The 20,677-nt window shown below is 44.8% G+C and overlaps 2 protein-coding genes across 7 annotated transcripts in view; one reads left to right on the top strand and one right to left on the bottom strand.

Moving 5' to 3' along the window:
- Positions 1-3,240, top strand: part of MED12L (mediator complex subunit 12L) — a 150,067-nt gene extending 146,827 nt beyond the window's left edge. For all 6 annotated transcript variants that reach the window (XM_037407173.1, XM_037407172.1, XM_037407170.1 and 3 more), the window contains 2 exons: positions 1,963-2,044; positions 2,482-3,240. In XM_037407173.1, the coding sequence (XP_037263070.1) occupies positions 1,963-2,044; positions 2,482-2,534 (135 nt within the window). In that variant the 3' untranslated portion in view covers positions 2,535-3,240. The remainder of the gene's footprint in view (positions 1-1,962; positions 2,045-2,481) is intronic.
- Positions 3,241-5,275: 2,035 nt separating this feature from the next.
- IGSF10 (immunoglobulin superfamily member 10) lies at positions 5,276-20,031 on the bottom strand. Its single transcript, XM_037407166.1, has 7 exons — positions 19,952-20,031; positions 19,166-19,411; positions 17,097-17,226; positions 15,337-15,727; positions 10,168-14,580; positions 8,612-9,512; positions 5,276-7,680 (listed from the first exon to the last, which is right to left on the bottom strand). Exons 2-7 carry the CDS (start codon positions 19,357-19,359, stop codon positions 5,772-5,774), a joined length of 7,938 nt encoding a protein of 2,645 aa, XP_037263063.1. The 5' UTR covers positions 19,360-19,411; positions 19,952-20,031; the 3' UTR covers positions 5,276-5,771.
- Between the last annotated feature and the right edge of the window lie 646 nt (positions 20,032-20,677).

Below are 20,677 nucleotides of genomic sequence, written 5' to 3'. Positions count from 1 at the left end.
CTGATAGAGAAACTCTGAGGTGTGGCTTGTAAGTGCAAGAGTAAGGATAAATGAAAGACATTTATCTGACAGCTATTGAAAGATAATTTGCATTCATTTTTGAGTTTTTCTTAAAGTGTTTATGTCAAGAACAAACAACATGTGTGAGAGAGTCGCAGAGAGTGAGCACCTGCCTGGCTGCAAGCTCCTCTCCCAGCACTTAGCACAGCAGAAGGCTTTCTGTGTGTTGGTTTCATGTCCCCAGGAAACCCTGGTGTGGTTAATGTTTTTTACTAAAGTCAGCATTTACTCAGGACTGTTAGCCAGAAGATTACACAACGTATTTTAAGTACAGGATTTGGTTTCAGAAAGGAAAAAGATGCTGAAGTCTTGTAAAACATCGCAACTCCCTTCATTAAGCAAAAGGTTTCACTGAAACAAAGCACAGGCATTTTCTGTAGCGCCTATGATGTTGTTAGAGTATTGAATAACTCCATTTTTATTCAGCACACCAAGTTTTCAAACTGGTAAGGTGTATTGTGTATCCTTCTGCAGAAGCAGAAAAAAAAAATCACTTAATTAGAAGCACATGCATTTTCATCAAATCTAATGAGAAGGAAAGTTGCAGGACTTGGGAAACAGAGCTCGGAGGCCTTGAGAGGAAGACACAGTAAATGGTGAAGGCTTGGTTCAGTTTGTGCTTGCTGGCATAGCAGTACCTCATTCATCACTATTTCCCTCCCAGGAGTAGCTAGGTATGCGGGAGCTGTGCCGTCAGCTGTCTGTCCTCAGGAGTCTCTGATCGCTGGTGCGCAGGCATTGTTCTTTCATACAGGTGATGCATTTTTCCAAGTGAAGAAAATGCTGCTGGTATACGCAGACCTTTGGCACCAGCAGTGTCCATCCCACTGGGGTACACACGCAGGCAGTCTGTGGCAGGTCTGTCTGTCCTAATGCAGTAGTGTGGTGTGTAATATATTCCATGCTCTGACATAAATGTGGATGATCAACAAAAGTTGTTAATAGAGAATGATTTTTTTTTTTTCCTGAGTGACAGCCAGAGGTGTGGAAAGCAAAGTGGGTGCTCGTTCTCCTACCCATCCTTACCTGAACGATAGCCTTCGTGGGTCAGTAAATAGGCTGCCAATATGTGAGAGTCGGTACATTTACACCGAATACTTTCCAAGTGATTGAAGTCATGATTTAATTTAGTAACAGCAGATCTCTTTGGCGGCTTTTTGTGTCTAATCCTTTTGTGCTGAATGCCATGGGCAGGAAGGTCCTTGTCTCAGTCCTGGTGGGCCTTGGGTAGGGAACAGAAGGATGATGATTTTGCTCTGTGGAGGAGTTGGCCCAGCTGGCTGGGCATTGATCTGTCTCCACTTCGGCTGGAGCCAAGAGTTGTGCGCAGCTCCCACCCTGCAGCAGGCGTGCAGCAAAGTGAGCAGCCTGTGCTTTCTGCTTACCCTGCTTTTTATCTGAAGAGCCGTTGCCCTGGGGAAAAAACTTTTCTAGAAGCTTCTTTTGACTATTATGCTTCAACTGCATGTGTTTAAAAATGCTGAAAAGGCTGTCTGTTTTGAGTTGCAGTTTTGATTTGCCTTGTCTTTGAGCAGTGCAGACAGTAAAGCAGCTGAGAGTGACTTGTAGGATGAAAACTGGCCTCTCCAGGGGTGGGAAAGCCAGAGACTGACTCTGTCCCTTGCGTGCAGCTGGGCATGGGTGGTACCTGTAACCCAGCTGGAAATGTGCAGGATTTCAGGGGGGTGAAGGGAACAAATGCTCTCAAAGTTCGAAGCCTGTTCCATGTGACCTTGCTGTGCTGTTAGAATCCATTGGGACCTGCTGCAGAGGCCGGCCTGCCCACCTTCTGCCCCCTCCCCAGCTCCAGCAGCAGCTGACGGGGTGGCACAAGCTGCAGGCTCACCTGGCACGGCACGCACGCTCTGCCTGTTTCTTTCACCTTTCATGTTTCTTTCACAGTTTCCGAGGCAAGGCTTACAGCAGACGCAGCAGCAACAACAGACGGCAGCGCTGGTCAGGCAGCTCCAGAAGCAGCTCTCCAGTAAGTGTGTGTGTGTAGATGTACATACGTATATTTGAATATGGAATTATTTTTCTGGAGATGTGCTGCCATATATACTTGTAAGTAGTTTACCTGATGACAGTTGTCTGCCGGTCCCAGTAGTGATGTAATACCAAAATTCTCGTGCTGGTGCATCCCACGAGTTTCTGTTGGTCACCAGAGAAGCCTGAGTCACTGCAGCACTGGGGCTGGTGGGCCAGTGGGCCAGTTGCCGTTTGCTGCATGTTTCCTCCCTGGCTTCTGCAGTCGTGCTGCAGGGAAAGTCCCCAAGGAAACACGCGCATCTTGCATGCGTTGGGTACATAAGGGACTGTACCGAGTGTTGTTTGCTACTGCTGCATGAAACAGGTATTTTTCTGTATTTCTGTGGAGTACAGCCGTAAGGCACAAACACTTCCCTTTGCTTTATCAACCAGGTAACCAGCCACAACAAGGAGTAAACCAGTATGGGCATCCGTCACACTTCTAAAGCAGAGATGGAAGGGAGATGTAATGTTATGTTTGCACTGAAGAAGAGAACATTCAAAACACAATGCACTAGTTATTGCTAGAAAGCAGACTTTAGTTTTCTTCTCTTATTATTTCAGTAATTATTTTTTGTGCTGCAGTTGATGTGAATATGTAACAAGGTGGGATTTTTGCATTTGGGGATTTTTTTTTTTGTGTTTAACTAGATTTAAATATATGGACTTGTGGGCCTATTTGAAGAATGTTATTGCAGATTTTATGAATTTGGTGCTTTTTAGGTCCTGTTACTTTTAAAGAAGACAAAGAATGCTGGATTCATTTATTTGTGGGAAACACTTTTTTTTTTTATCCTTGTTTTTTGTTTGTTTGGGTTTTGTTTGTTTTGGTTTTGTTGTGGTTTTGGGTTTTTTTAGAAGAACTGCACTGGACCAAACTACTGAACTGAAAGGCACTTCCAATTCTGGCATAGAAGTTAATTTGTTCATTAAAATGTTCACCTCCTCCTTTGTTGGTAGAACAAGCATCAATATAAATTTTTATTTGACTGTAATTTTCATATGCACTTTATAAAATTCGTTTAAAGTACCAATTATCTCTTGCTCTTATTGTGGTAAGAAGGTGCTGAAGTGGGTCTATTGCTTGTATTAGAACTTCTTAAAGTTTATATTAAAAGCCACAATGTAATGTTAATAAACCTACTAGAAGTAGCAGTGTTTCATATTTGGTGTTTTTAATATAAAGTTCACTGGTGATTGATTCTAAAGGAGCGCATGACATAGTAATGAGGCTCCAACAGTCAGCGGGTTTTGCTCCGTTTCCTGAGGGAAGTCTCTGGCTCCCAGTGAAGCCTCATGGGAAGCGAATCTCTCTGTCTCACTTGGTGCCTCCAGTAACAAACCTCTTACCAGCTTTCACACAGCGAGGGGGGGAAATGTGCCAAAGGCGCCTCTGCGATGGCAGCAGTTCTGTAGCTGAAGCTGCCCTAGATGAGTTATTCCCGTTACCTGTCTCTGCTACTGATGTTGTACGGTAAGTATTGCACATTCCGCATTTGAGTCTTGACAGCTGGGTGACTTTCAGTGGTGTAAGGTATTATGTATTATCAGCTGACTGCAAAACCACAAGTAAACTGTAAATCAAAATTACCACAAATAAATCATTATTATTCAAACCTGTGCAAATATATCATTTTGCTGGTATTAGAGTTGAAAAAACACGATAAATTTATTACTATTTATGTAATGTAGGAGTTAAGTCTATATGATTATTTTTTTTAAATGCATTCATTTTGGAAGTGGAACACAGACTACATTTAAAATACACATAGGATTATTTTTTCTCTACTTTGTATTAACTCAATTTGCTTAGTTTACCATACAAAGCATTTATAGATGGTATTGCAGCCAGGTGTTCTGTGGGGAGGGGAGAAGACTGCACTGCACAAGCTCCGAGGACTGGGGAGGCAGTACAGCCAGCTAATGGAGTAACACTACATGGAAATCTGTAGAAAAGTAGATTTTGGCTGACTTTTACAATAGTCGGGTAAGTCCTATGTAAACATTGCTTCTGATCAGTTTTTTTAAGGAGATTTTCTGTTCTTCACAGTAGCTAAAGCTATTACAGATATTAACCAGTGAAATTCATATTGTCAAACCATTGCAGTGCTACTACATCAACACTGTGCAAGGAGGGAACAAGTGCACAGCAAAATGTGTGTGTTGACATCAGGAAATGATCAAAGCTGCATAAAAGCAATCAAGGCTGAGGTTATAGTCTTAAATAAAAAAAATCAAAAAATTCCCCAGGCTGATTGTGATGTGGTTAAATGAGGTAGAATTTCCATTTAGCTCTTTGTACTTGAATACTTTCTCACTGAGCTCATCAGCTGCTGCCAAGAGATGGTACTGCAGGCGGTTCAGATGCTGCTGTCACGTTAACGCTGAGGAGTTGCATTGCAGACCCTTCTTGTAAGTGGCATCTCACAGATGTGCTACCGTGCTAGGATTTCTTTGATTATTTTAAATCATGTAAAGAGCTGGAATTGTTCATGAGGCAGGGCGTGGTTACAGAACCCTTTGTACATCCATCAGGCTTTCTCTAACGGATGAAGAGACTGCTCTCTTCCCACAGTCCTGGCTTCAGCTGTGCCATCCCTGGTCCACTCCAGCAGGACTGGGCCATGCTGGGCACTGCTGGCTGCGGTGTAGGGACAGTGCCCTTTCTTCTACAAGACACAGAGATCCTGGATTTGCAGATTTAAAGGGAAAGGCTGCATTACATCTATGCACCCCTCTGTCCTAACATTAACCTTGCTCTTAGGAAGAAAAGAAACTGAGCTTTTGTTACTGGCTTGAACTTTTAAAGATGTATTTGACCAGTCCAGTCTGTGATTTGTGAGAATAAAACATGTAGGTAACCATTTCCTACCATTGCGGAGGCATTTCTCCCTCAGGTACAGAAGGTTGCTGCTTAGGGCTATCTGCTGATTTGAGAAATCTGAATTCTAAATTTATGTGCAAATTGTTGCAGTTGTTTTCTAGTGAAAAATCTTCAACAAATGCTTTTGTGACAATAGGAAAATTATGCCAAGCCAGAGTGTCTCTGTACATGGCCTTTGTGCTTTCACTAAACAAAGCTTACTCTCTCATTTCAAAATGAGAGCAGAGTTGTTCTGTATGTATCATCCCAAAGTTCTGCAAAAAAGACTGTGCGAAACAGAGCTATATTATTAAACATACTTCATTACTTGTTTCACCATTGAGTATTTATTAAAAAGAACATACTAAATGTTCATATTAAGAAGGTAATTTGCATCGCAATAAAATCTGCTCTTTGGTTCTCAGATACTCTTGCTTTAATGTGATCCATGTTCACAACAGTCATAGAAGGTGGACAATATTAAACTAATACGAAAGTCTGTCCTTCACTGAAATTTCTAGGTACATTTCCAGAAAGTAATTTTGTTTGGTACTCAATGTTTGCTGACAGAGCAAAAGGGCCTTGAGTTTCTTTTAATTTAAATCTGTTTAATCACTGAAAGAACCAATGCCAGGTAATGATGCTAAGTCTAATTTTCCCCAAGTCCTTCCTCTCTTTTCTACAGTCATTGCAGATTGATCACTCTTAAGTGTGTTTAGGCACTTCCATGCCTGTGGCTGCCTTTGATTATACATATGCCAGGAATGAGTCGGTCCAGCTGTAGACTTTGCTAACACTCATTCATGTTGTATTTCTTACTTTAAGTGACATGAATGTATGTTACTGTTAAATCACTGCCAAGATGGTTCTTTGCTGTGCACTTGTACGCGCCGGAATCGGAGGGCTGGGGATTCTGGATGAGCAGTGTCCCCAGGGGGTGAAGCAGTTTGCTCCCAGATGCACGGCCTTGGTGACCTGTGGGGAGTACTGAGTGGTCAGGTAATTCCCAGGTAATTTCTGGTTTTGGTATCCCCAGTGCTCTGCAGTGGAGCTGAACCGCTGCTCCAGGCATCGTGTGTATGGTCTGCGGCGGTCTGTTTGTAATCCTTGGAGGATAGGCTACAATAACGACAGGGACAGTTACAGAGGATTCTCCGGCATTATTGTGGGCCTTACACATGTAATTTCCTCTGTCATGAATGGTGGCTTCTCGTATAACCAAAGTGCCGTTCTCCAGCAGTATGTATTTCTTGTTGATCTGCGGTCGATCCAGCATGTTGCCGCCTGGCAGGGTCCACGCTGTGTTTGGTTTGGGACTGCCATCAGACAGGCAGTGAAGTGATAGCGGCTCTCCGCTAATGCCCTTCACTGGCCCCACTGGGCGAGTGAGAATACTGGGCTTCTGGCCAACCTCCAAGATGATCAGCTTTTCAATGTAGCCGACTTTGTTCCGGGCAGCACAGCGGTACTTTCCTGCTTTGTCTCTATCAGGATTGTAGATGGTGAGAGTACCATTGCTTCCTGTGAGAAACTGGGAAGTCTTGATGCCAGTGGAAAACCATGTGCCGTTTGGCAACATCCAGCTTATGTCAGGTGGAGGGTTTCCATCCACAGAACAATTCAACATGGTGGCTTTCCCAGGTTTTGCTATTATTTTTTCGTTGAATGGATTTTTAAACATCGGTCGCCTTAGCATTTCTAGTACCTCCAGCTGCACCACCAACATACTCTCTCCTGCATCATTACGTGCCACGCAGATAAAATCTGCTGTGTCAGAAGGCCTTAAGTTCCGAATCTCCAGTGTCCCATTTTTGTGTACTACAATCCTGCTCCCATAGTATGGAGCTGTTAGGAAAATATTGTCAGGCATGATCCACATGATCTGCAGGGGAGGTGTACCTTCTGCCCTACAGTCAATTTGTTTCTTTGAATGCCTCACTGCTGTCACTTTCATAATTGTTTTGTTCACATATAAACCATTTATGATAGGTGGCTTAGCAACAACATCCACTTCATACAATTTTGTATCGTCCCCTCCGGGATTGCGAGCCACGCACATATACTCCCCAGTATCTAACAGTTTGACCTGACTGATGGATAGGGAACCGTTGGCGTGCAGGAAGTGTCTGCCCGTTGATGACAAGATCATGTCGCTGGAAGGTAGTAACCAGAATATTTTTGCCTTGGGTTCTCCCACAGCTTCACAGTCCAGTAATGCCGTATCTCCAGCTTTCACTCTAATGTATGTCTTGTAATTGTGCTTTATCTGAGGGGCTGCCACAATGACCATGAGGTGTATCTTCATCTCATCTCTTCCCAGTGTGTTTTGAGCGTAGCAGGTATAATCCCCCCCTTCTGTCACTCCAACTTTGTTGAGATACAGAGTTCCATTGTCAAAGAGGACGTATCTGCGAGACCTGTGTCCACTGTCGTCTGCCAGCATGGCATTATTGATCACTGTCCCGTCTGGCAAACTCCAGGATATTTCTGGTGTGGGTGACCCAGAGGCCTTGCAGTCCACTCTGAAATCTTTTCCATATGGCACCAGCTTCTTGAAATACTGTTTCTGGTCAATCTTGGCTGGTTTCATTGTGATGCTGACTTTCATCAGTATCAGATCATCCCCAATTTTGTTTCTTGCAACACACAAATAGTCACCTGCATCCTTTTCAGTAACTGCCTCAATAACCAAGGATCCATTGGGGTAGACATGAATTCGACTTCCCATTCTGTTGCGGGGGAAGAATGAGGAAAAGAATTATGGAACAAAATGCTGGAGGTGAATACTGAGCACTGGAGGTGACTGACAGTATTAACAGCATGATATGATACAGGCATTCCCTCCAAAGGCACTGTGTCCGCATCACCCACCCACCCGATGGGTTATAGCCTGATGCAGTTGCCTCTTTTGTTGTTACCTAGATATGTGTGTTTGCTGACACCACGTGGGCACGCAAAGCTGCACAATGCCACCTCTGCCTCGCTGAACACTGTTCTGTGAACAAGCCAGCCTGTTGAACTTTACATCCCTCATCCCACCAGCCTGCACTCCTCTCCCTCATGCTTCTCCTTGCAGATAACCCGCAACGCTTGTGCCCAGCTGGGGCAGCTAGCAGCACTGCTGCGTGTTGTCCAGAACAATACTTGGCACTGAGTGGTTGCTCTCTGGCTGCCTTTCCTGCAGCAGGGCACAGACCTGGATCTCCCTCCTCATCCCAGCTCTGGTCTGGTGCTGCCTCTCCCAAAGTGAAGATGAAGCGTGACTGTGGGGGGGGGGGGGGGCCTCAAAGGTAGACTTAGCAGAGAGTACAGAAGCCTCTTCCTCCCCAGTCCTACTTTGAAAATCTCTTGTAAATAACTTTTCTGCCTATAAAATGACAAAATTCAGCCAATGCATGATTAACATTGGTTTCCTTAATTCAAATAGGACTTGTATTCATTTTGGTGAGACCTCGCCCACTTATAACAATTAATATGGTCTGTTACTAGACATTTAATAACAAGCCATCATCACAGATGTTTCACTGCTGTTAAATGTTTAAAAGTTAATTTAGTTTACAAAGTATTGTTTCAGTGATATAGCAGGCTGTTAGATGAGCACCAGATGACAGTGTTTGAAGTTTCAGAGGTGGGGGTGGGGTGGGGGGAAGAGACTCTTACCTGTGCCACTGATCAACAACTGCCTTGGAGGGTAACCTCCAGATGATCCTGGGCTTTGGCTCTCCAGTTGCGGTGCAGTTCAGAAGCAACTTGTCCCCAAAATTCAACTGAGTCATTTCTTGAGAAGTGGTAGCTATTTTTGGAAGTGTATCTCTGTGTTCCACCATGAGGCTCACCACCCTCCTTTCCGAGCCAGTCGAGCTTGTGGCTATGCACTCGTAATTGCCGCTGTCAGATGGGGCGATGTTGCTGAGGTGGAGGGTGCCATTGGAGAACAGGAACAGCTTTGCGTTTATGAACTGCAGAGGTTTCACCACCGTGCCATCGAAGAGGACCCAGTGGACAGTGGGCTGAGGATTCCCTTTCACGGTGCATGGGAATTTCAGATTTTCCCCCATCATTCCCTCGACAAGTTGTCTCTTCTTTTCCAGAATGGTGGGAGGTGCCGCGATGACCTGCAGTTTTACAACCAGTGTGTCAGTGCCTGCTGGGTTTTTAGCTATGCATGTGTAGATGCCCCTGTCATAAACAGTGACTTCCTTGATAATTAAAGTGCCATCCGGTTCCACGTGAACTTTGTTATGTCCTGTGAAAGAGTTGGAGATGTGCGTTTTATTTGCTAGAACCCATGAGATGGTGGGAGGAGGCCTGCCCTCAGCCTTGCACTTCACTGCCATGGGCTTTCCGGAGTGAGCGGTGAGGAGCTGCAACCTGCCACCAGTGAAGCGGGGCGGGTAGGCCACTACCGATAAGGTGACCAGGAGCCGTGCCACACCATGTGGGTTGGCCGCAGTGCACAGGTACTGCCCACGGTCCTCCAGGTCCACCCGAGTGATGGCGAGCGTGCCATTGGCAAACACTGTCCATCTGCCATCACCTCGGCTTTCCAGAGCATCAGTCCCTAGGGAAGCAAGGGGACAACAGTGCAGCACATCAGAATCTCTTCTTTATCTTTGGTCCCTGAAAACAATTTTCCTGTCCTGGTCTACTGTACCCAAATAACCAAGACAACAGGTAAGAAGGGGAGAAATAATAGTATTTTACATATACAGTGAGAAAGCTTTAAAGCAGAAACAAAACTTAGTCCTCAGTAGAGACAAAGTTTGGATAAAGCAGATGGGGCTTTGCATATCCAAAAGTACTTCGGCATAGTTGTGCATATTCAGGAATGTTTTGGCACAGCTTTAACTTGATTTGATGGTTGGTTTGTTACCACAGACAGATTTCTCTTTTCACTTTGTCTCACTGTTCTGAAATAGCAGGTAACATTGAATAAATAAACACTGAAATATTCTCACAATAAGCCCAGAATTATGGTTAAATATAGATGATTTATTTCTTTTTTTTTTTATTTCCCTAAAGAACCGTTTTGTAATTAAGACACTCCAGCAAGTGTGCTGGGATATCTTTCTTTTTCACTGTTTCCAAGTTCATCTTTTCACTGATATTTTACAGTACTCTTAAATGAAACAATACTTGAGTTTGTCACACAGAACATCTGCCAAATTACAAGACTACAACGGAAGGCAGATCCTAGAGAGTTTTATCAAGCTTACCTGACAGTATTTTGGTCCACTGTATTGTTGGAGGGGGTTTACCAGTAGCTTCGCAAGGAATAAAAGCATCTGAATTAGCTAGCACGGTAAAAGCAGCTAATTTTCCTCCAATTACTCTGGGCTTTGCAAAAGTATTTCTGCTTAATGGGCCCAAGGCTATAGGATTGGTGGTGGCAGTTTCTTGATCTTGTCTCTTTTCAGACCAGCCTTTGGCAGACCTGTCCTTGTCCCTTCCCAACAGAAGAGCATATGGAGTCACAACCTGTGATGCCTTCAGTACGGTCAGTGTATTGACAGTTAACATGTCGCCTTTCTTCGTGACTTTAGCAGATGGCTTCTGCCAGAATTTGATCTCCCGCCAGGGAGGCGTGTTGGTTCTTGCAGTATGTGCAGGTGGCACAACTGCTGTTGGGGCTGGCAGAGGGGTGGGATGCTGAGTGCTTGGAAGAGTGATGACTCTGGTGGCAGCAGGAACACTTGACTCTGTTCTTGCTGGGAATGCGGGTTGTGCTACATGGTTTTCTTGGATAAATTTATTTTCCATTTTCTGGTGTGATTTTTCACCTGCCGTTGCAGTGGCTTTGATGCGCTGAGCAGGTTCTGACCCAGGCGTTGCACAGACTGTGGCAGGTTGCACACCTGTAGCGTTGAAAGGCTTTGAAAGCTGTGGTGTGGTTTGGATCGGCACAGCAGGGCTCTGAGCAATACGACTGTTGGGGGGTAGCGTGGCTGACTGGATGCTTCTCCATGTGACAGGGGTTGCTGATGCCTGCGTGCCTGCTGTAGGGATGTCCTGAGGTGTGCCTGGTGTGTTCAGGATGTGCAGAGCTGGCATTTCTGTCACTGAGACTGTGCTAATGCTCTCAGAGAGAGGTTTTGCAGGCAGAAGACTTGTAGGCATAGTTAATGATTTACCTGTTGCCACGACAGGCATGGCTGTATTCACAGAGGGAATTGCTGCAGTACCGTGGCCTGCAGTCACGCTTTGTGAAGCAGATGTTTTAGGAGGCCTCTTCCTCCGCTGACCTCTCTTTCTTTCCACTCTGGATTTTTTACTTTTGGTGATTTTGGTGTCAGGTCGAGGAGTAATAATAGGTGTAACTTTTGGCTTCAAACCTGTTATATCCATTTCTTTGGTTGCACTCGTTGCAGGATTAGAGGAAGAACGCAGTTTTGTAGTGGGAAGATGTTCTTCTGACTTACCATTGCCATAACGGATGGGTTTGCTTAAAGATGAGAAACTGCTGCTGTGATTCCCACCTGTTGAAACAGGCAAAAAGTGCAAAGGAGACATCTTAGATGTGGATAATACTGCTGCAGTTTTAGGAAGCATGGTTGATACCCCCGTCGATGGACACGTATCTGGCTGTTGCTCTGGTAGCTCCTTCAGAACCTCTTTTTGTGCACCATTTCCAAAGAGACATTCCCAAGTAATTTTTCCTCCTTGGGAATTTTTTGGTGAGGTTCTAGGCTTAATGCTGGGTGAGACTGATTCAAGGGTAGACAGTATCTTACTGCTTATAGTATGTGTAATTTCTGTAGCGACGTGAGCTGTGCGGATTGCTGGTGGTGGTGGTCTGATGCTAAAAGATTGGACTTGATCGGTATTTGCCTGAAATTGAGCACTGCTCTCCAGTTTCCATTGAGTAGTATCTTGCATGCCCTTTGTAATAAAAGGCATGACTGCTGTGGTAGCTTTTTGCGTTGCACTAGGTTCATTTTCCTGTTCACTGAGAAATGCTGTGTTTTGACGAGCACCTGCTGGATACTCCAGTGGCATATTCATGGTCAAGGGAGAGGACGGAGGTGCTTCTGGGCTAAATGGGCTGATGGAGCTGCCTGAATTATTTAAGGCTGAAAAATTTGATACATATTTCATATTCAGTTGAACATCTGCAGCCACAGCTGTACTTCCTCTGACAGATCCTGGCCTCCCAAAACTGTACCTTTGTTCTTTCATACTTGGAATACGTCCTGGCCTAACAATTCGTCTCCTACCAGAAATTTTCCTTTGTTTTCCAAATTGCTGCTGGGCCTGGGGCACATGAGTTGTAACATCTTGGAAAATCTGAATTTGTGGGTGAGTCATGATAGTTGAGGCCAATGGTGGCTTAGGAGTTACTCGTTTCTGAGTACTCTGAAAATAAATGTGACCAAATTCAAGACTTGGTTCGCTGACTGTCACTACAAACACTTGGTCTGTTTTGGTTGAACTCTTATCAATAGACTCAGTAAAAACATGTAACCTGTCGTCTGCATTTTGGGAAGTTACAGACTTGCTGGTGTCTGTAACATCTGTCATGGGTGTTGTAGGTACAGATGTTAAATGCTGGTTATTACCTTCCCCAGAATATACAAACCTTTGCCCAGCAGGGAAGACTGTAGATGTTCTGCTTGCTCCATTTGATTGTTTTATACCATTTGCTGGTATCTGACTTAAATCAGATCCTTCCCATGAGTTTGTAATTGTAGGTTTTAGGTATGTTTGTGGCTGCCTGCTGTCAGATGACACAGACTGTGAAAAAGGAGAGGGTAAGGGAGTTACTACCTCAGCAACCAGGAGAGAGGCTTTCCTAGCAGGAGTTTTAGTCGCAGTCATCTCAGGTTCTGCAGTTACCATGCTTTCTGTTGCTCTCCCTGGCATAGATACAGTGGCTGTCTCTGTTACTGGCATCATGAATTCTTCTTCTGGAGCTGGGAGATCACCCGATGTTTCCTCCTCATCCCCAGGTACTTCTGAGAATGTACGGGCTTGAATACGTGGTTTCATTGCAACTTGTCCTCGTTTTTCTATCAAAGTTGAGTTCCTCTTTGCTTTTTCCAAAAAGGCTGCCCAGCGCTGTGGATCGACTCTCCTGGCTGAGGAAACAAACTGTCTTCTCTGTCCTCTAAACCGTCTGCTTAATTTGTCCCTGTAGTGCCTGTAAGTGATTTTCCCATAGCTATTCCTTTTATGTGCACTCTGTGTGACCCAATTTCTGGCTGCTGAGGCAGAAGATTCCTGATTAGCTGTCAAGGTAGCCAGAGTAGCTAAAGGATGTTTCTGTGCTGTGGCAGAGACCAGCATTGCATTGCCAGAGCCATCGCCCTCCTCCCATTCTCCCGCAGCCACATGCTTTTTCTTTAGAATGGTTTCATCTTTTCTAACCAGCACTTGGAAAACTAAAAGATCAACACCATACTGGTTGGCTGCGACACATCTGAAGTAGCCACTGTCTCGCTCTGTTACCCCTTGTATTCTCAAGGTACCATTGTCAAAAATATGTTTGTTTCTTACAGAATGGTGAAGAATTGCATGCTCAGGTAACACCCAACTAATGGCAGCATCTGGAACAGCAGTGGATGTACAGGGAAGGTAGAGTGTTTCGCCAACAAATGTAGAAAGTTGGGCTCCATTTATGCTGTTGTGTTCCACGTAAGGATCAACCACAGTAATCCTAAACGTGAGGGTATCTGCATCGTTGTAATTTGTGCCTATGCAGTGATAAAGCCCAGTGTCAAAAGTATCAGCTGTCCGTAATGTGAATGTTCCAGTTTTAACTACTATGATTCTTCCATCCTCGCTGATATAAGGAGCTCTAACTTTGCTCCCATCAGCCAATATCCACTCGATTGCAGGAGCTGGTTCTCCAATTGCTTGGCACTCTAGTTCTACGGTCCCCCCAACTAAAACAGTGTGCTCTGTTTGTGTTTTGTTGTCCCTGGAGATGATGGTCCAGTTATTTCTCACCTCTTTTTTGTCAGCAGCAGGCAAAATAATCTGAGCATCCGTAAAGTATTGGATGTGCAATGTGTTAAGTGTGGTTGCTGTCCTGTCTAGCTGTAATGCCACTTTGCTTTGCATTAACCAGGATGGTTCAGCTCTCAGTTCAGTCTCTATATTAGTAAAAAGTTCATCTTTTTCAGAGTAGATTTGTTTATATTTGTAACTAATAAAAGGCACGTTAGTCACTAGGACATTCCTTTCCAGTTTTAAGGGAGAATTACTGTACAGTGCCAGTATGCTCCATAGCTGCTGAATGTGTTCATAATCAATGCCACACACAAGAAATGCTGAGAATGATGTTTTGAGTGCTGTACTGTCGCCATCTTTGTCAAATGAGATTGGAGACATTTCTTTAGGTTTCTGGATATCGCAAACCAAGTTACCTCGATTTCCGGCTTGGTCAGTCATGTTCAAAACCATGGATCCTATAGGAGCTAAGAAGTCCCTGGGAGATACGGAACTGAAATCCCCATCATCTGGCACTGTAAGGTTTTTAAATTTCAGGGAGTCATGTATGGCTGGTTTAGCACAGCTTAAAGATGCAGAAGGAACATCCGCTAAGCTTTTCCCTTTTTGATTTTTGGGACTAGCACAAACTGGGCATTGCTGAGCACCGGAGCTTCTGTCTTTTTTGCACTTTATAAGATCTGAAGGGAAGAGAAATGCAGTAAGCTTTTGTGATACAATTTTTATTATAAAAAAAAAGAAAAAAGAAAAAAAAAGACTTAGCTACCAGCAAGTCGTTACTTTGAATATTAAAATATTTAAAAATTTTATCTTAAAGCAACCTGTGAAAACCTACAGTAACTTGCGAAAACCTAAGCAGTTGCATCAGAGAAAATTCATAAGGACTGTTGCTGTTGCAGCTCAGTACAGTGCTCTTTGGTCCCTGTGCTTTTACACCATGCAGGGGGGGCTCTGTTGCAGTACGTGGCTGTAGCTTTTTTCTGAGAGAGACAAGCTCTAGCAGTTTAGGGAGTAACACTACACTACTGTGTCCAACCTCCACTCAGGGCAGCAACAGAAAAAGTCATTGAGTCCTGCTCCTTATTTCTTTTTTGAAGAATCAAGTACAACGTGGCCTTCACTCTTGCCAATTACATAAAAATGAGCTTTCTTAATTCCCTGTGGATTCTCCTGGTGCACAGAATCTTTGGACAGACCGAGGAAAACCTTCCATTAAGGGAAGTTGCACTTGGGAATGGGTTAAGGCCACTAGATTCATTTAATCTGGGAAACGGAGTGGTATTAATCTGTTTATCCTGATCACATGCACCTACAAAAATCCTGTCTTCCAGCCTTTTCTGGGAGAATAAATGGATGAATAAAGCACAATTACCTTTATGAGAAAGAATAAGATGCTATGACATGATTAAAAAGCATAAACAAGGCCTTCAGCTCACCTGGCCTCTCTTTTGCCCATTCTGCAAGCCACTGTAGATTGCAATCACAGGACCATGGGTTTCCATGAAGGTAAACACTCTCTAGCTCAGACATGTAGGAAAACATTTCTTCTGGTAGCGATGCCAGCACATTGTCAGACAAATATACATGCTTCATGAAGGATATTTTAAATATTTGGCTATAGTGCAAGGTGACAAATGTATCTGGATGAAGCTGCTTGAGTAAATTGCCTTCCAAGTGGACCAGCCTCAGTGATGTGAGTCCGTAGAAAACGTTGGGATTTACAAATTCAATTTTATTGTGGTCCATATGCAACCGCACCAAGCTCTTTAGACCATAGAAAACATCTTGCTGAAGTACTCTGACCTTGTTATAACTCATTTTTAAAACCTGTTGATGAAAAAGTAACAGATGTATAATATTAGCCCATGTTATATCGTTATGAGACTCCTAACAAATTTTGATTGATGGTTACCTCTGTGAAGTGAAAGTGCTTCACCAGACCAGTAGTGCGAGTGATTGGAAAAAAACTTGGAGGAATTATTTTTAAATGTGATGTTAGTTTCAGGACTACAAGGATGCTTTCTTGTTTCAACACAACAGTCCATCAGGGTGACACTTCTACAGTCACATTTACAAAATGCAGTGTTTAAAAAACACAAAATAAAGCAACGCTTATTTCTCATTCCAGAAAATCCCAATGAAACCACACTTACGAAAAGGGTAAGCAGAATTTGACCATAAACTGTGGTAGTGGCTTTTGTTCTAGCCAGTGTTATGAGTATAAAAATGCATGCAACAGCCTATTTTGTTAGATGTTTAACCAACAGGACTGACAAGTGCGTTTCCAGTTTCAGGATTTATGTTATGTGAGATGTGTACTTGCCAAACCCAAGTCTCAGGTGTCATTTTGTTGCTGACAGGTTAAAAGTGAAATTCGTAGCTATGAGATGAACAAACCTGCTGTATTGCTGAAGTATTCAATATGGTACCCAAGACATCCTTTTTGTTGTTACTTTTCCTGTTGGAATTATACTGTTACAGTCAAGAATTCTGTATTTTGAAAATTAATGAGGAAGAGTACAAAATCACAATAACACGCAAGTTTATTTGCCAAATACAATTCCATTAAAACTTTCTATAATTGTGTTGCCATCTTGCTTGCCAATAAGGGATGAAAAGCTTATATGACTCCCATGAAGCTTGTTTTATTAAGTCAGTTGCAAGGAGTTACCGAGCAAGCTTTCAGGCACGGAACAACCCTTCATGAGAGTTATTGAAACCTGAAGGTCTGTATGCTCCAAAGCTCACCTGGCTTCTGACTTCCCCTCTCACCCTTGCCCCTGATCCTCTAAAACCAGCAACTGAGCCAGTACTGTGTTTTCTGTCTGAACAATTCAGGCCTCTCATGTTCTTAGTTTATCACAGCTACAACATTTTAACAGCAGTTAATAACAGCTCTAGATGGAAATTTAACAGGAGTTTCAGCTGCAGTTGCCCATTAAGATATTCCTCACAGAATGTCTACCAGTATGTTTGTCAGACTCTTTAAACTGTACCTGAATGAATGCCCACCTGGGAAGGAAAGACATTTCCCGTTAGGATACTGGATCCTGAAGGCTGTTGTCTGTCACGTGGATACAATAAGAAACATGAAACCAAAATGCTACGGACCACGGGTCTGCTTCCATTTATTAGTATTACTACAGGTAGTTTAAAAGTTGTAACAAAAACTAAGATTAGGTCACTTACTTCTTACCTGTAATGAATATAGATCCCTGAACACCTTTTCAGGGATTGTATTTATCTCATTGCTATGCAGCATCAGTAACTCCAGTTTCTCCAGGCCAGAGAAGTCAGTTTCTGTCAGTTTAAGCAAGCTGTTGTAACTGTAACAAAGGACCTGGGTTTAAGTCAGGGGACTTCACAAGTTTTAAAACAAACAAGCAAAACCAAAATAAAAGAAGAACTCTGTGGAAATATATAAAGGTAGGTAGCACTTCTGGTTGCCACAATGAAATTTTAAGTCATTCCTTCACTTTAGCACAAAATTTGGTAACTTTTCCAGGGCAGCTTTTTGAGACTATATTCACAGTGGATTGGGAAAACAACTGCAAAACTGTGCAGGCAAGAATGCTCAGCTTTGAAGAAGAGCAAGGAGCTCTTGTGCTGGCAGAGCTTGGCGATACGGTTGAAGCCTCCTTCTTTCAGTTGAGGGCTTTCCCAGTGCTGCAGTATCACAGAGAGGACCGTAAGCAAGAGCAAGCTTCCTGTGCTGTCCCCTGAGAATCAGGTAGAACCAGGGGTACTGGGGTGTGACCTCTCTCCTGGGCCCTGAATGGCAATGGCTGGTGCCTAGGCCATGGCGCAGGTGGGTTCTGCAGAGTGCCTTGCCATCCCACCCTGGCCCTTGGCTGGACTGTGCTGTCTGCCCATCTCAGTGGTACGTCTTGAGTTTTATTTCCACTCCACAGAGGTTCAATGGTGCACACTGCTAGTTAATTAGCTCAGACAGAGCCTCAGCCTCCACAGATTTCCACGTACATGCATACAGTGTGGACAGTCAAGGCTGGATTTAAACAGGGAAACCAAAAATGAAACAGAACACCCTTTAAGTGTGAGCTACTCTGCTAGAAGAGGTTTGACTATTGGTCACATCTAAGTCCAGCCAGTGTGACTACGGACAGTAGTGATGCTGCGCTACCCCAGAATTAGGTGTTGTGTAAGCCTTGCAATTGCTGAGTACCTATGCAGCAATGCCTTTGACTTCATAACTACTATCACACTTGCATGACCTGATTAGCTAACGCAGGGACTCTTCTCATGCTACAGTCACACCTTCCGTGCCCCATGGTGACAAATAAGTTGGGTTAATTCACCAGTCAGATAGACAGCCTTTTCATAGTAGTAATTAATGTATTTCAAGCACATGCCCTACACCTCAAGTTAACCCACAGTCCTCTAAAAGTACTGATACTGAATTGTAAGACTTCATATACAGCACTTCTGGACAACACTGACAAAACAGAAGGAAAGGGCAGACAGGAGTCAGGAGCTGGGATCTGGATATGCTGCCTGGAATCAAAAGGCAGACAAGGGGAAGACTCCAATGAAAACTTCCTTTTATATTTTCTGCATACACATATGGATGATGCAAAAGTTACGCATATCAAAAGCAACACACATATGAGTCAGATATTGCTGACTGGTCTCATTTGATTATGTGACAGGACACTTGCTGGAAACTATGTTAACCAGCCAGGTGAGCCTGGGTATAATCTGCTCCCTGTTCCTTTTAACCGCTCACAGAACAGAACCATTTTGGAGCCTGAGATATTCAGACAAGGGCTATTTCGTATGAACATAAATGCATAAAATACATAGATACCAGCATAGATACCAGCATTGTATGTCATTCTAACGTCACAGCAAAGTCTCTGAAGATTTTAATGCACATACTAATTTTCTAGCCCACTGAGCTCTGAACTATCTTTTCCCAGAAAAAATTCTCCCTATTTCAGATTCCTTCTGAGTTCCATGTTACAGATGCAAAATGTTGGGATAATATAAAAGAATTAATTTAAGTTCACAACATTATGAAGTTCTTACGTGCTCTGTGATATATCCCCAAAATTTCCACTTAGCGTTGGTGGTCTTTGCTAGCTGTGATTGCAACCGATCCTGAATGCTGCAGAACATTAAGCTCTTGTGATTTATTTATTGCTTTGGGTAATTTTTAGCCCTAAATCCAGAAGCTCTTAAATACTGCTTTGCAAAGTATTGAAAGGTAACTGGTCAGAATATTTAAAATCTTGATGTTAAACATACCCCAGGTTGATGCGCTCGACGTTTGGAGGGATGTGCAGTGGGACGGCTGTGAAGTACCGGAACGTGCAGTGCGCCTCGGTGGGGACGTAGCAGGCGCAGAGCCTGGGACAGGCACTGCTGCTGGGGAGGGCAGCCAGGCAGACAGTGAGGAGGGTCCCCAGCCACCACGGTGTGCCTCTGCCTGCTGCCTTCATCCTGCAGGAAAATGCTACGCAACCATCCTTTGCAGCAAAAGCGAACGGAGTCCTACAAGGAAAACCAAACACACAAGCGTTTACAGTGGCATCTGTGCTGAGTTGCTCAACAAGAGCAGTAAGAACAAGAATTTTGTAACTTGGAAAAAAAACCAACCCACAAAACAGACCCCAAACTCTTGGCTTCCCTCTCAGTACTTAGCCCTGTGCAACATCCAGAATGTTTGTCATTTTAAAGAACCAGCCTCACAGCTTCCTCGTCCGAGTGCCATGCGCCCCATGAACTGCTGCTTACAGGTAAAGTGTAATCTCCGAGGGAAGCAAACATGGGAACTGGCGCATTTGGCTGTCGTGGCATCACGACCCCGGCTATGCGGCGTGTTTATAAATCTGCTAGCAATTTATCCTCCAAGAGGAACACGTCAGCTCCTTTCTTGCCAGTAATTATTCCATGCAAAATTAACGAATTTCAAAGCCCGCGGGCAGAGCCGCCGTGCGGCGGCGCCGGCACGGGACCGAGAGCGGCCCTGCGCCCCTTCTCCCAGGCCGGGCCGCCGGCCGCCCCCACCGTCCCGCCCCCGGCCCCCCCTACCTGCGCCACCTCCGCAGCGGCGGCTCCCGCCCGGCCGCGCTGGCGGCCGCAGTCCTCGGTGGGGCCGCTACCTCGGGGCAGCGCCGGGCCGGGCGGGGAGAGACCCGCCGCCGGCTCCTCCTCCCGGGAGGCGCCGCCGCGCCGGGGGGGGGGGGCGGGCGCGGGCCGGCGGCTCCCGAGGGACTGCCAGCCCGCCCGTGCCCCCGCGGCCGGCAGGGCCGCCCTCGAGGGGGCTGCCGGCACGGGCGACCCCGGCACGGCCGGTCTCGCCCCGCGCCCCCCGCACCGGGCACGGCCGGCCCGCCGGGCTGTGCGGTGAGGCCGCGGCCGGCGGTACAGGCAGCCCCGCACCCACCGAACAGCGGCCCTTGCCGTCGGGGGCAGTTGCGGTCCCTCCGCAAACCTGGCGGATGACGCCCTGCCGACAAGCGCACCTTGGGGGGAGCGGTTTTTCCCTTCCTTTCTCGATCAAGCCCACCGGTACTTCAGCTCCTTATGTTTTGCGCTATGGGGTGTTTATAACTGCGATAAATTTGACTGATGGCACATTGCTACTGAACGTTTGCGTTAGGGAGGGTTAGTAGATGCTTTAACACGTGGTTACCTGGCTCTCTAATAGCTCTTGAACTGCTAAACTTTACAGGTGTATTTTCAGAGATGCTTTAATTAATGCTAATTACATCCTTATGCAGTTAGGATTAGAAATGAAACATGAACCCTCTAAGC

This window comes from Falco rusticolus, chromosome 13 (assembly GCF_015220075.1).
Source record: "Falco rusticolus isolate bFalRus1 chromosome 13, bFalRus1.pri, whole genome shotgun sequence".
In the NCBI taxonomy this organism is placed as follows: Eukaryota; Metazoa; Chordata; class Aves; order Falconiformes; family Falconidae; genus Falco; species Falco rusticolus.
This window is presented reverse-complemented; position numbering and strand designations above follow the sequence as displayed.